This window comes from Pleurodeles waltl, chromosome 3_1, assembly GCF_031143425.1.
Source record: "Pleurodeles waltl isolate 20211129_DDA chromosome 3_1, aPleWal1.hap1.20221129, whole genome shotgun sequence".
In the NCBI taxonomy this organism is placed as follows: domain Eukaryota; kingdom Metazoa; phylum Chordata; class Amphibia; order Caudata; family Salamandridae; genus Pleurodeles; species Pleurodeles waltl.
The window spans coordinates 353,024,039-353,039,009 of record NC_090440.1 but is presented as its reverse complement, the minus strand read 5'-3'; the positions used below and the strand labels follow the sequence as shown (position 1 = coordinate 353,039,009).

Sequence of the window (14,971 nt, the reverse complement as noted above, 5' to 3'; positions counted from 1 at the left end):
GTGTATTGTGTTTTCTTATGATATTGTGCATATGATATAAGGTGTATAGTAGGAACTTTACATGTCTCCTAGTTCAGCCTAAGCTGCTTTGCCATAGCTACCTTCTATCAGTCTAAGCTGCTTGAAACACCTGTTCTACACTAATAAGGGATAACTGGACCTGGCACAAGGTGTAAGTACCTCTGGTACCCACTACAAGCCAGGCCAGCCTCCTACATGAGGCAAACAGATTAGGATGTACCAGGCTGAGAATGTTTATGGTAGAGCAGGGTACAGCTTGGTTTTGGAAATTCACCGTGAGATTTGGCCAGTCTCTAGCATGTTTTCTCAACACTGACCTGGTACGGCCAGCGCATGAATTTCACAACTTACTCAAAGGTAGTGGGGTTTCTAGAACCTTCCTCTTAAGCTTGTTTGAAGTTTATAAGGTGGGGAAGCTTGACACTGAGGGAGAAGGAACTCAACTCTGAGTGTGGATGCATTGCTCAGAGTAAATCCCTTCTGGGGTTGTTCTCTTTTGTCTCAGTTGTCACAGGTTCCACAACTTGACGTTGGCAGACAAAGGATGATGTTGGATTCAAGCCCCAGGGTGAAGCATTTTTTTTTTGTTCTTATATCTAGCTTTGCGCATGCACGTAGTCAATGTATATATATATATATATATATATATATATATAAAAAATATTAATTGTTGATATATTGCATTTTCTTTGGTTATTATTATTCCACTGCTGTGATTATTTTAAGAGTTGCACGTGTGCTGCTGCATTCACATTAAGTGCTCACGTTATTATCTTCGTGTAACCTGGGACATGCCTTAATAAATTCATTACTCAGACTAAGAGTGCTGCTTTCTTTGCCATTCTTTCACTTCGTTCCCTCTCGGTCTGAAGCAAAGCAGAACAAGGCATCACAAAGAAAGAGGCGGATGCGTAATGGAGCGTGCACATTAGTCTATCACGAAAAGCAATTCTTGAAAACCCCTTTGTTACACCTATATTACCTAATGTGCAAATTCCCTTCTCTTGCTAAGCATGATGAAGTCACGCCCAATGATCTAACTCTACACTGCTCACTACTGTTGGATGAAATTAGAAATGGCAGATGTTGTAATCCAGAGCCTACATGCAAATATGAAAAGCCAGCCGTTAAAGGCAAAAGAAAGATACATCCCTGTATTGCATTGCTGTTGTTTCTGCGATTATGATCTTTAAGCACACATTCCCTTGTAAATGAGAAGGAAGTTATCACATGTAATAATCAAAAGGTCAGTTTGTTGCAGTGGTCACTCCATCCCAAGTAGCTTGTGTTGGGCACAACATGAAGGTGGGACTGGAAAAAAACACTGTGAAAGAGAAGTGTGTCTATTATTTGCCATCAGGTGATATCTGTAAGAAAGTTAAAAGAGACTAGCTAGCATTAATCTTGCGATTAAAGCCAATTAAATTGAGTAGGACTAATCCTCCGCCTCATGCAACGAAACACATGGATGCACCAGGTCTAACATTCCTCTGAAACCACAATGCTAAAGGGCAGACTCAGTATTGCTATCGCTTCTTTGGTACAAAAGACAATGGGGGTTATTCTAACTTTGGAGGAGTGTTAATCCGTCCCAAAAGTGACGGTAAAGTGACGGATATACCACCAGCCGTATTACGAGTTCCATAGGAAAAAATAGACTCGTAATACGGCTGGTGGTAAATCCGTCACTTTTCCGTCACTTTTGGGACGGATTAACACCTCCTCCAAAGTTAGAATAACCCCCAATGTCTCATCTAGTACACAATACTGACTTAATTAAAAAAAGAACTGTTTGTGGCAAAGAGAGTATACATGAGGACAGTAGTATTTGTCAATATCCAGGCTAGAAAGCTCTAAAAATGTTTTGACAGTTTGATTCCCGCTGTTTATCTCTTTTAAAAGTGTTGAGTCACCTACCACTATCTGGATGGTAATGCGTTGGTTGCTGACTCTTTTCCCAGTATTTCATCACATAACCCTCAGAGCCACAGCAGGTAAGAAGTGATTAGAAAGCCAAATCAACTCTATTAATCAAATCACAAAAGTGACATACACCATAGGTCAAATAGAGTAATAGCTGTCAGGGTTCCCTCTTGCTTGGTTCCTCTCTCCAACAGAAAGGCAGTCATTTTTCCTTAGCCTGTTACTTGTCCTTGTGTTGGAGGTAAATAGTCTTGTACAGTTTGTTTCCGTTTTATGTCCCCCTTCACAAGGGCTTTGCCATCCTCTCCAAACTGAGTACCATCCGTGGACTCTCTTAAATTGCCCTGGTGTTCCACTGGCAAGGTTAGGAAACCGCCATTACTTGCTCCATTCTTCCTCTTCGCCCTCAATTAGGCCTGTCTAGGAAACTTCCACTCAGTTGGGCGCTGTTTGATGAGTCGCTGGGGGTTGTTGTGGCAGTGTTCACTCAGCACCTTTTCTGCCAATTAAGTTAACTTTCCAAATCCCTTCCTTCTCTGGGGCCCTCCTCTCTGCCCATAGTTATCTGCAATGAATCTGTTAATCTGTTTTTTGTTTCCATATCTCTCAACCCTGGCCCTTTTTCTCTTGCTTTCTCTCCTCTCTCTCGACCTTCTTCTTGTTTGTCCTTCCCTATGGGAATCTGTCTCTTCTTTCTCTAGGTGTCCTAACTTTACCTGCTTCACAACGCACCACGTAAGTGATTCCCTACATACTCCTCACAAAGCACTGATAAGCTAATTGTGTCAAATGTCCATGTACAGGGACTAAAGTCAGTCTATCATCAGGACAAGACCGACTGTGATCTCTGTCTCGACTATTTGCAGACTAAAGGACAAGCACCGGAATAGTTAATGCTGAGAACCAGGCAGAGAGTATATGGGAACTTCGAAAAGATGTAAAGTTCGGCTACTTGAGATGATGGTTAGCACCCAAATATCTTCGCTCAGACGTAGCCAGAGGCTGTAAATAATCATACTTACGTGCAAAGTCTGGCTACTCACAGGTCAGGAAGTTGTGTCAAAGCCCAGATCCTAATGAAAATTCAAAAGCAGGATTGTGCTTTGAAAGCAACGTTATATTCGGCTGAACGACATGGTAGCTTCTGGTGCTCCAGTAAAATGTTTGACAAAACAATTTAAGGACACACGTCACCCAACAATAGAAATTTACTTGACAGATCATTTCTCAAGCAGGACCACAGACACGCATTCATTATAAAACTAACAACTCCTTCCCGATACACTGAAAACTTTAATCAGTGCATTCTTCTCATTAGAGACGTAGCCTTGAGAAATACTTGCAAACGCAAAATCATATCCCACTCCCCAGTCTTCCGATGCCATCTGGAGCTGAGCTCCATGGTTGTGCCCTTATTAGTCACTGGAGGGGAAAACATGTATTAGTATTAGCTGCAGGAATGCGTTCAAGTGACTCAACCAAGATGGAGTGGTATAGTTTTTGCATTTGTGGTGTAGGCACTCACAGCGGGAGATGTGAAAAAACACACTACGTGAATCACGGTTCGTATCCTTTATCTAATGCAAAAGGGTGAGTTTTTGTGTGCAAATAAAATGTACCTTTTGTTTGTTTTCTATCGTTTGTTTGCCTTTTATATATATTTATTGCAATATCATAAAGATGGAAAGGTTCAAAATAACCATAAATGTGAAAGCATACGACTGCCACATCATTGACATATAATAATGCTTACTTTTTGCCTCTCTTCCTGGCCCTAAAGCATGACGTGCCCTACCTGCATGAACAAGCCAGGGAATGAATTCGAGGGAAAGTGACCTACATGTCTCCCTTACAGGGAGAGGTTTCAAATATGTTTTATGGCTTAAAGTGGCTTGCCTCTAGGAAAGGAATATCAGGAGGGTTAGGACTGGATCAAGGAAGAGTAGATAAGTAATTGGATCACTACTACAGATTAAAGAAAGATACACAAGTGTCAAAACAAGGCAAATGAGTGAGGCGTAGTACTTAACCTAAGACAACCCCAATCCATCTAACCTAGCACAAGAAAGAAAAGGGAGGGCAAAATGAAACTAACAAAACATTGCAATACGCAGTACAATTCACCCATAAACATAACTACTTTAATTCTTACTGAATACATTTTCTAAGTCCTAAAGACATAAAGTAACTTTTTTTTCAGAAGCTTTAAAGTTTTTTTATTAGTAACAAACCTCGATTAAAAGGTTCACGGTTTTCACTTGCACAGAAAGAGGATTCGTTGATAATCACCTCAGACTTAACAGACTATTTCTTCTAAAATGTAGTGAGAGGTACACCGACATCACTGGATAAAGTGTGAGTATTGTTTCAACTTAAGTTAGCCTCAGTTTTATGCATCGTCTAAAGACAGAGGCTGCTACCACATAGCTCTCCTGCTGCATAACTATTATGGACATGTGACTCGGTTCTTTTGTCATGAGTGATTACAGTTCTAATGCTACCGCATCCTTGCCAAAAATGCAATAGTACTCCTTTGTAACATCTGGGAGGTTCTGCAAAGCTGCCCATCTCATATCAAATGGTAAAGTGACCGTGACAGCATTGTCTATAGTGAGGCAGAAAGGCACAACATCTTCCTGGTAGGAAACTGGACCTTTCTGTTCTATGAGCTGAGGCTCCGAGGCAGTACCATCAGATGCCTACACCGTTTAACGCATGTGCATTATCCATCATAGACAGATAGCCTCATCCAGGAAATGTTCAAGTCTAGTATTAATATGACCATATTTCCAAAGCATCGATTTTTGCCGTTTACCTGTTCATGTTCTGGAATATGTCATTCAATAACAGATATACGGATCGGTGGCATTATTTGGAAAATCACAGCCGTGTTTACCAAAGGAAGTTATGTTGCCCGACTTTACAAGGATGAGCTTACACGAACTGACTGCAGGAGATTGTTCTGGGCCTTCCACTTGGTAGCCTTACATGGATGTCGTCCGGTAGCTGCCAACCCTCAATACCAATATCCCTTTTCACCTATCGAATCTAGACATAAATTTGGCTCTTCCTATTTAAAAAAACAACAGTGATTATGTTTAACTTGGATAGACCTCAGGTTTTGCTTAAATACAAATTTCGATGTGTTAGAAATGGTGAATTTCTCTTGTGCTGGTTGTGAGAAATTATGTTTTTTCTATGATGTGCCTACAGTAAGTAACCTCTGCCAAATGGATATGGAAATGAGCCCTCTAAGCTAATTATAGATAACTATTTTCCAGTTATAAACAGCTGAGGTGTTTTCTTCCATCAGTTTATATGAAAATATGTTGTTGAAACAAACCACCCACGTTTTAGAAAATAGTATTCATTTAGAGGGCAGGGAATCACTATCACATTTATGTGGTGCGATTTAGATGGCCTAAACCTGTTAATTTAAAATGAATAGAAAAAGGATGGCTCTTGGGAAAGACAATTTATTGGAATTTTTTAACTGGCAGATAAAAGACTTTAATGATTTCAACTTAAGCGGCCACCTTAAGTTCTATCCATTTTGAATAATATAGCTCAGAAAGACTAAATAACTATCTTCATAATCAACCCCTTAAATAAGGCTTAAATGAGTCTGACCACTGCCACACGTTCTGGGGTTGCCCCCAGTGAAAAAGATTTTGAGATGAAGTAATTTATTATCTAAACCCAACTATGTGCCCTAATACATCTTGAAGTGGAGAGCAGGCCTTAGCAGAAACTGATGTTTTAACAAAGAACGTGTACTAACTGCATCAAATATTGTGATAGCAAGGTCACTAAGGTTTTGACTTTGTGCAGGGAAACAAAAACTGCAATTTCTTATTAACATTTTAAGTACTACTGTCAGACAATGGTGCTGGCACCGAGCCTGGGGCTTTGCCATTGTTTGGCCTCCCTTTTTAAATATCAAGTATGAAATCATATGTGACGATATTTTATCACAACGTGGCCAGTGAGATAGATGACCTGTGTTAGACCTGGCATCCTTGGCGTGGTCTCCCCTGTCTTTTTTGCCTCTGCTTCCTATATTTTGACTGTGTGCTGGATTCTGTTTTTGGTACTCTTGGCACTTTACCACTGCTGACCAGTGCTAAAGTGCAAGTGCTCCCTAGTAAGTCCCTAGTAAAAAGCACTAGAGGTGCCCGGGGCCTGTAAATCAAATACTACTAGGGGCTTCCAGCACTGGTTGTGCCACCCACGAGTAACCCTGTAAAAATTGCTCAGACCTGCCACTGCCGTCTCTGTGTGTGCAGTTTTAACCTGCCAATTCGACCTGGCAAGTGTACCCACTTGTCAGGCCCAAACCTTTTCTTTTTATACATGTAAGGCACCCCTAAGGTAGGCCCTAGGTAGCCCCATGGGAAGAATGCAGTGTATGTTAAAGGTGGGACATGTACTGATGTGTTGTCCATGTCCTATCAGTGAAATACTTCCAAATTTGTTTTTCACTGTTGCAAGGTCTATCTCTCTTATAGGTTAACATGGGGGCTGCCTTGAAATATCTTTTAAATGGAGTTTCTCTTTGGGAGCAGATAGAAATCTGGAGTTTGGTGTCTCTAAACTCACAATTTAAAATATATCTTTTGGTAAAGTTGGTTTTTAAATTGTCAGTTTAAAAATGTCACTTTTAGAAAGTGGGCATTTTCTTGCTTAAAAGATTATATGACTCTGCATGCTTGTGTATTCCCTGTCTGGGTCAGACTGACAGTTGGGCTGTTTGTGAATCCCCACTAGACAGTTACACAAAAGGAGCTGGGGTGTAGCATGCATATCCTGATGGGCCATCTGAGCTAGAGTGGAGGGAGGAGTGGTCACCTACACCTGAATGGGCTGTGCCTTCCCTCACACAATGCCGTCTCCAACCCCCTGGCGTGCGTCTGGAGCCAGGCCTGGGCAAGGCAGGAACTTCTGAACAACAGAGACTTTCCTTTGGAGTTTGCCTACTTCAGAGTCAGAAAGGGGTACAAGTAGTGGTCCCAAAACCCCAGATTTTTAGATTACTTCTGGAATCAAGAGGAACCTCTGCCAAGGAGAAGAGCTGAAGAGCTGGAGGAAGAGTACTGCCCCTTTACCTGTGACTGTGCTTTGCTGAGTTGGCCTGCAGTTGCTGCTTCTGCCTGAGAGAAGACAAAGACTGTACCTTGTGGTATATTCCTGCTTGCAAAGAATCTCCAAGGGCTTGGACTGTGCTTGCCTCCTGTTTTGAAGTCTCAGGGCCATCAAAGGCTTCCTGTGCCAACACCTGGGCTCTCTGCTGAGATTTCTGCCCTGTACCCAGTCCCTAGGCCCTTGAGAGGTGAAGTTGGCAGAACAAGGACTGAAATCCACGCACAGAACACCGTGCAGGGAAAATTTTGATGCACCACCTGCAACGCAACTGAAAAAATAGGCGCCACCCGCTTCGCAGCTAAAATAGACGCTTCACCTCCATCGCGGCTGGGAGATCGACACATCGCAGCTGAAGAAGCGACGCAACATCCGCTTGCACCTGCTGATAATGACGTAAACCCCACGCAGCGTTGTTTTCCAACACCATGCAGCCAGATTTCTCACGCATCATTGCTGGGCGTCAAAAATCAATGCAGGCCTGAGTGGATCCGAGGTCCCATCCGGAAATCGACCATCGCTCTCTTGCGGGAGAGATAAACAACGCATCGCTGACCCGACTGAAGAAGAAATGACGCACGGCCTCACTTGCGAGTAAGGAATCGACGCATCGCGGACTTTTTCAATGCACGCTCACCTGTGCGACTTTATTTTTGACGCAAACATGGTACTTTGTGTGAAATTAACGTTTCCATTGTTTTCTATGGGGTAAGACCCTTATTCTTTTGAAAATGTATATCTTGAATTGAGTATGCTGGATTTTTGTCATTTTGGTCTTGTTTAAGTTAGATAAATATTATCTATTTTTCTAAACTGGTGTGGTGTCCATTTTGTAGTGTTTTCACTGTATTACTGTGTGTGTTGGTAAAAATACTTTACACATTGCGTTTGAGATAAGCCTTACTACTTGTGCCAAGCTACCAAGGGGGTGAGCAGGGGTTATCTTGAGTTTGTAACTCCATTACCCTGACTAGAGTGAGGGTCACTGCTTGGACAGAGTGCAAAATGACTGCCAACCAGAGACCACATTTCTAACAACCTGGTGACAAGTCTGGCTGCCTTTTATGTTCCATAATTAAATCCATAAAACACAGCATTACAAGAAAGCACACCACACAACAATAAAACAACATTAAAAGATCATAACAAAAAACACCAGAACACCACACAACAAAACGATACAAAAAGGAAACAGAACTGTACAATTACAACAAAAAGCACATCATAAACTCCACAAAAAAAGCAAAAAACATAATAAAACACTAGTACAGCTACAAAAAAAGAGGAGCACAAAACAGCATAACACATCACCACAATAACAAAACAAAAATAAATCACAAATGAACACAATACAGCACCCCAAAAATAACCCAATACAAGCATGCAGGCAGTCACGTGAAGTCGCAATGACGGCAGGCATTCACTCAGTGCTATTGATCCTGCATTGACATAGTACATGCGGTAAATATTGCTGAAGTTAGGGACAACAAAAATCACAGATGACTCACGGGATGTGACCAAATAGGAACTTGCATTCACACCATATGGGTTTGATCACAAATACAATCATTCTGAAACATGATTAGCCACCATGTGATTGCAGTGATAAGGGAAAGAGTTGCAACCTCAGTTAAAGGTACTGGGGATCTAGAAACATTTAACAATGTCAAAACATAACCAAATATCTTGTAGCATTGCTTTTGTGGTAGCCAGAAGGGGCATGGTGAGGCTGTGGGCAAGTCAGACTGTTCCTTACTGTTCTCTTCTTGGGACACTAGGGTAACAATACGGACTAGTGTATGCAGACAGAGGAGTGGTATTTAAAGCAGGGGTTGCTAACAAAATGTTTGTGGCCATGGAAAGAACTGTGATGATCAATAAAGAAAATGCGATTTTTCGGACGAAATAAAATGAATGCCTTGCATCACCTGGCAAACTGAGACAAACACTGGATCTCAGGAGGTCCTGTTGTGAACCGGAGGGTAAATAGGTCAGTGAAAACCTGCAGATGAACCATACACTACATACTCTGTCTTCTGTACCACTTGTACCTTTTTTATTTTAAAATCAATAAAGTTAAAAAACAACACAACAAACAACTACATCCAGTACCTTTACCCACTGACATGAATAAAACAAGGATAGTTGATTCGTGAATTAAACATGAATCTGGATACAAGGAAAGAACATTTTAAAAAACATATTCAATGTGATTGAATGAGCAAGTTATTTTTTCTTGTCAGACAGTTTGATATTTGTCAGTCTCTGGAAGATCTCTACACCTGCGACATCTGATTGGCTGGAGAAAATTGAAAAAGATTGTTGTGGCCGCCATTTCGAGATGGCAAATTTCCAGAGCCATTTGCAGATCATACATTGGTAAGAAGTATATAAGGGGGCTTGAGATTCATTCTACAACTCAAGAAACGATGTGAGAAACACTATTTAAAGAAATCGTTTGGTGTCACAGTATTTGTGTATTCCAAATGAGTATAAACACACCTAAAACACACTTGGCACCATCTTACATCCATGGAGCTGGTTTGAGATCTGAAGACTTACAAAATTATAAATTAAAACAAAAGAGGCCCGAGGTGTTGATATGGCACTGATTGCACAGGGGGAGCTTGTGCCTAGAGCCTACTGGACATAGCTGAAGTATGCTGCGCGCACTGTGAAAATGGCTGCTGGGCACCTGGTATGTATTTTGACCCTGCTTTCTCCCTACAATCCACTGTATAAGGCTGAAAACTGCACCAGCAGGTGTATAGATTGGAGGACCCTAGGTCTGTGGTTACAGGGTTATGAGGTGTGGAGGTTGTTTGCAGGGTGCAGCCTAAAGTCACACCTTACACCTACAGCCAACTGTGCAAGGCTGAAGGCTGTACACAGCACATTCTGAGGACACGGAACTGGGATCAAGACATGGTTGGAGACACAAGTGAAGGCTATTCACTGCTGTCGATTTGGTCAGGGGTCAAACAAGTAAACACAATAAAACTAAAGAATCCACTGAAAAACATTGTTAAAGTGAACTAATAGCTTGGCTCAAAATACAGACTACTGTCTGTAGCGAATTTCCCGAAAAAGCTAGGTATCATGATTATAATGCAAAACATAATAATTGCAGACATTTGTGAAATATGGTGGGCAATGGATTCTTCACTCTCCCCCACTCACAGATGAGACTTTCAGTGAATCTATCTACACTAATTCACTAAAATAACTGAAGTTAACAGGGTGCAACGAACACAAAATTGAGAAACATCTGAAATTCGGCAGCTTTAGTATGCAAAGCATAATGCAATCCATAAATCACATTAAGGTTCTAGACAAACCAGAAAATGGCTTTTCAATAGAAAGTGTAGCTACCCAGACACTGGTGTCTGTTACTGTGAAGCATATACATTTACATGCTAAATACAGGAGGGAAATGAAATTAGACTGTTCGATCCTGCACAGTTTGAATTGCTGAATCCTGATTTAAAGAGCATAAAGATTAGTGTCTCACATACTGCCATGAGAATAGAGCAATTAGCATATCAAAGCAAAGCATGTCAGGTAAGTGCCATTTGGTTCCTTCTCAAGCACAGACGATGGGTGTCACCACTATTGCCTTGGCTAAATACAAAAAGGAATGAAATAATTTTAAAATGCACCTGGTATATACAAACAGAGTGTTTTGTATAACTGATTATTTCTAGTGTTTTGGTGGGACAATAGGATAACAAATTAATAATAAACTGGCAGTATCTTCATGGACTAAAGTTGATTTTGACATTTCTGGGTGGATCCCCAGTGTGGACTGATGAGGCAACTCAACCAGTTTGCCAGATTTGAAAAGCATGAATCATTGAGTGCATCTGGGAAAAGGCTTCTGGGTAACAGGACCCTACGTTGTTCTGAGAAAATAATTTGTAAAGTGTCCAGTAACAATCACTAGTCAGAGTGAATATACAAACGTTTTGCTATCAGCAATAATTGATCCAAATTGCTGCTAAAGTGGTGTGAATTGTATCCAACTCATATAGCAAATAAGCCAAAGGGCAGGGGATAAAGGAAAAGTCAAGTTGAAAAAGTCTGGAGAGCTAAGCTAGCTAAGTATAATATTTCTCAAATATGCTTGCCTTTATTTAAAAGAAATAGATTGGGGGTTCAAATTTTTCATGCATTCAGGCAAGCCACATTTTCGGAACTTTACTCAGTTTTTGTAAAACTAATTATAAGAAGGCTGCTAATTCAAAAGTGTGTAAATGCTTGTCTTGATACGTTTTCTGGTTTAATGTGGGTTAGGAGATTCTCCACTTGCTGAAAACAATCTATCCAACTAGAGGTTGCTGTGTGTGGCAAACTCTTCGGACTGATTTATTGTGACCTGCTTTATCCAAAGAGTGGGAAATCAATTGAAAAAGACACTTAACTTCAAGGTTAAATAGCATATTCTTAGTGGTATGATTTCCGGGTTATTCCCTTTAAAGGTATTTGAGCAAGTTGAGTCTTCTTTGCAGACTGATAGGAACAGCAAATCCAGTGAATGTGTATTACTAGAATTATGACTGTGTCCAACAACGAAGATAAGTTACAAATCATGTCACTAGCTGAAATCAAGCCAATCAGAAAACTGGATACAGCTTTCGTTCACCAAGACTCATATACAAAGCAGACTTGGATTCAAATCCATAGTGAGCAGTCGGGCATTCAGTAACCTTCTCCTTTTACTCCTGACACGTATATGGCAGTCTGAGGCAATGAGAATACAGGACATTTATTTCAGAAGAGAGCGGTATTCTAATGTTAGTTTAGAGAAACCGAATAGTATTTACCATGTGGTATGCAATTGAAGTGTTACATAAAGTGGGCATATGGCTGCCGCTTTCGGCCAGAGGAAGAGCTGCTGTAACAAAACCCAATTGTCATGATATCCAGAGCGAGGATCCTTAATTACAGCCAACTGATAACTTCATTTTACCTTCCGGGGTCTGCTGGTCATAAACTCTATCATTTGTTGCCAACCCTGGAAAATCATTTGATGTTATTTACGAAGCTAGATAATTTTACTTTAAATGTACTTTACATTTAAGAATGGATTCCTACAAGTGCATCTATTTCATCTCCCTCATTAGCGTTAGAGATAAGAGATCAACGCTGGCTTATGATATTAGGTGAACTTCAAAAAAGGCAAGTATGTACTCTGTCACTCATAAATAAAAACATGAATTATTATTCATTTCAGATTACACTTCTGGTGTACTAAATAACACATATTTCTCTTACAGTAACTTTTGTCTGCTCTGATGTGATACTCAAAAACGAATGTCAGGATTTTCATCAAATCTGTATAAGTGTAACATTCTGAACAAAGAATGTCTGAATTATGATTTCTGCAGTACACCTTTATTGAGAAACGTACCAATTTGCACACTAAATGTTTACATATCCACAATTATATTCCACAAGTGAAGAAATAATACATTTAAAACTGCACATAGATCTGAATAGTTGTACTGTCATCAAACTTTGAAAGGCCATCTTTTAAATCTTGCAAAAATCATAATATTCTAATGAAAGAAACACTAACATATCTTCCACTGACTTACCATCTTGTGTGTTTTGGCTCAGGATAGAAGACTGAAGCTCTTTGATGGTAATTCCAAGGAAGGAACATATTTCCTCTCTGCTGTACGGCTCAGGGTGAAATATTTCGTCCACAACAGTTTGCATCTGTTCTAGACTCAAGCCCAGCCTAGCTTGCACATCTCCAAGCTTGTAAAGGTTTTCCCAGTCAAGGGCCCTCGACTTTGCTAAAAACTAAAATTAAAATAGACCTAGTTAAATGTATTCAGTACTAATGGAGATACATATATCTAGTAATCAATGGTTTTATTTGCATGTTTAGAGATCGGATTATGAAGATTAATCTTACATCACAAATCTATACTTAGTAACTGGATGATGTTTTCATTGCTCTTTTGTCAATATACAAAGAATGCATTTATAACTGCCCACGTTTAAAAAATTTAATTGCATTCGCTCTGCTGCTCGTGTGAGGGCTTTTGCCAGCCCTCCTTTTCTCAAAGGTCCACAGTTCCCCCTTCAACTAACATGTCACTCCTTTGAATTAAAGCTTGGTTATACGTGAGAGCTAAGCTTTCTTCTCCAAAATGAGGGTGACTGAAACTTAATTTCACTTCATTCCACTATTCTTTTTCTTTGACCATGATACCATGCTAATCCAATTTGCATGCAGTTCTAAAACTGCACAGTGGCATGTAGAGATTCATACGTTAACATGGAGCTCTGACCATTTTTAATCTAGGCACACACAGTCAATGTCTGCTAGAGAATTTCAATCCTATGCTAGTAGAGTAATGCATGGGAACTTGGTGTTTTCTTACTTTCGTGCCCCATCACTCCTCCTTGCTTTGAGAATCTCCTTAATGAATGCCTAAATATTGTTTTCTTACCTGGAAGCAATGCATAGGCACCAAAGTTTTTTAAAAAAATCTCCTTCGATCATCCTAGACAAAGTAGAGCAAATTGTGAGTGTTCTCCATTTATTTACTACTGAAATAACTGACATTTATTGGCGCTTGTCTTGGACTCCTGATAATAAGTAGATGAGCAGAAATGAAACCTCAAATTGAAAGCCATAAAACATCATCAGCATAATTTTCAATAGAAAGTTTCAACACCTCATCACTAATCCTCTTTGAAATGTATTCTTCTGTTTCAACATTAATATTCCCTACACAAACTGGAACTTATTAGACAACTCAGTGATTTTCCTGTTCTTCTACCATTTTTGAAGTGTCAAAAGAACTGGTGGGAGCCTGGAAGATCAGAGAGTAATGGAACTCCATGAAAGACAACTTGCACGTAGAATGGAGTGGTATTCGTATAGTGGAACATTCAGTTTATTAAGACCGGCATATGGTAGTTGCTGCTCAGCAATGCAAATCTGATTTCCTAGTACAAGAACATGATGAGTTTACCAGAAGATTGAGCGGGTCATTCAGAGTTCTGCGAGAGAGCTGACACACTGCTGGGTTGGGGAGGCACTAGAAACAGGTTTCTCCCATTAAAAAGGGGGAGCCGCAGGATCAGGGGAAGCAAAGTGGACTGTAAACTGTGCCACAAATAATGAACCAAAGAGCTCTCGCTTGGTTTTTTAACCATTGGATTAATTCAGGAAATATCATTCAATTACAGCAGTAACGTAGCCAACAAAAATAGTACATAACAGAAAATCAAACATATGCACATGACTGGGCTTAAGAGGCAATAAGCAAACAAGATTAGAAAGACATAATCAAATGGCCGAGCCATTCAGAATACATAACAAAATGATCTGCATGAGAAAACAAAGTCTGAAAAAACGCGTGCACATGTGGAGCAAGCATGATAATAATTAAAAATAAGCCAACAGTGCAACGCTACAAAGTAAGTTACAGTCAGCTCGCTAACAAGATAGTTATAAAACAATGACTTAAATGCTATGGCAACAAAAGAAAGAGCAAATGAGCAAAACAATCGGAAACGTATTGAAATTAAATGCCTTAGCAATAATGTGCTTCTAAAAGTAAAAGTAAATGGGGGGGGGGAGGAAGAGAGAGAGGGAGAGAGAGAATGAATAACTGACAATAAATCACATCCATCCAGTGCCTAATTTGTGCTTGTTGTTTCCGGTGCTAAGCACCGGCACTTATTTTTGAGGGCCGGGGCTTATTCTTCTGCCTCCAGCATTTGCTGCGAGCAAAAGACACACATGGGAAAGACAGAGGGAGAGAAAAACGAAAAATCCTCACAATGGGAGAAAGCAGAAAGCTGCTAGAGTGAGTTGAAGGGGTAGGAAGTGGCTTTATATGGATTGAGAGGCCAGAGATGGCTT

At 40.3% G+C, this 14,971-nt stretch overlaps 1 protein-coding gene across 2 annotated transcripts in view; it reads right to left on the bottom strand.

The window, feature by feature from the left end:
- The window catches only part of GALK2 (galactokinase 2), an 849,252-nt gene that overhangs the window by 315,827 nt on the left and 518,454 nt on the right, over positions 1-14,971 (bottom strand). For both annotated transcript variants that reach the window (XM_069222509.1, XM_069222510.1), the window contains exon 8: positions 12,681-12,891. In XM_069222509.1, the coding sequence (XP_069078610.1) occupies positions 12,681-12,891 (211 nt within the window). The remainder of the gene's footprint in view (positions 1-12,680; positions 12,892-14,971) is intronic.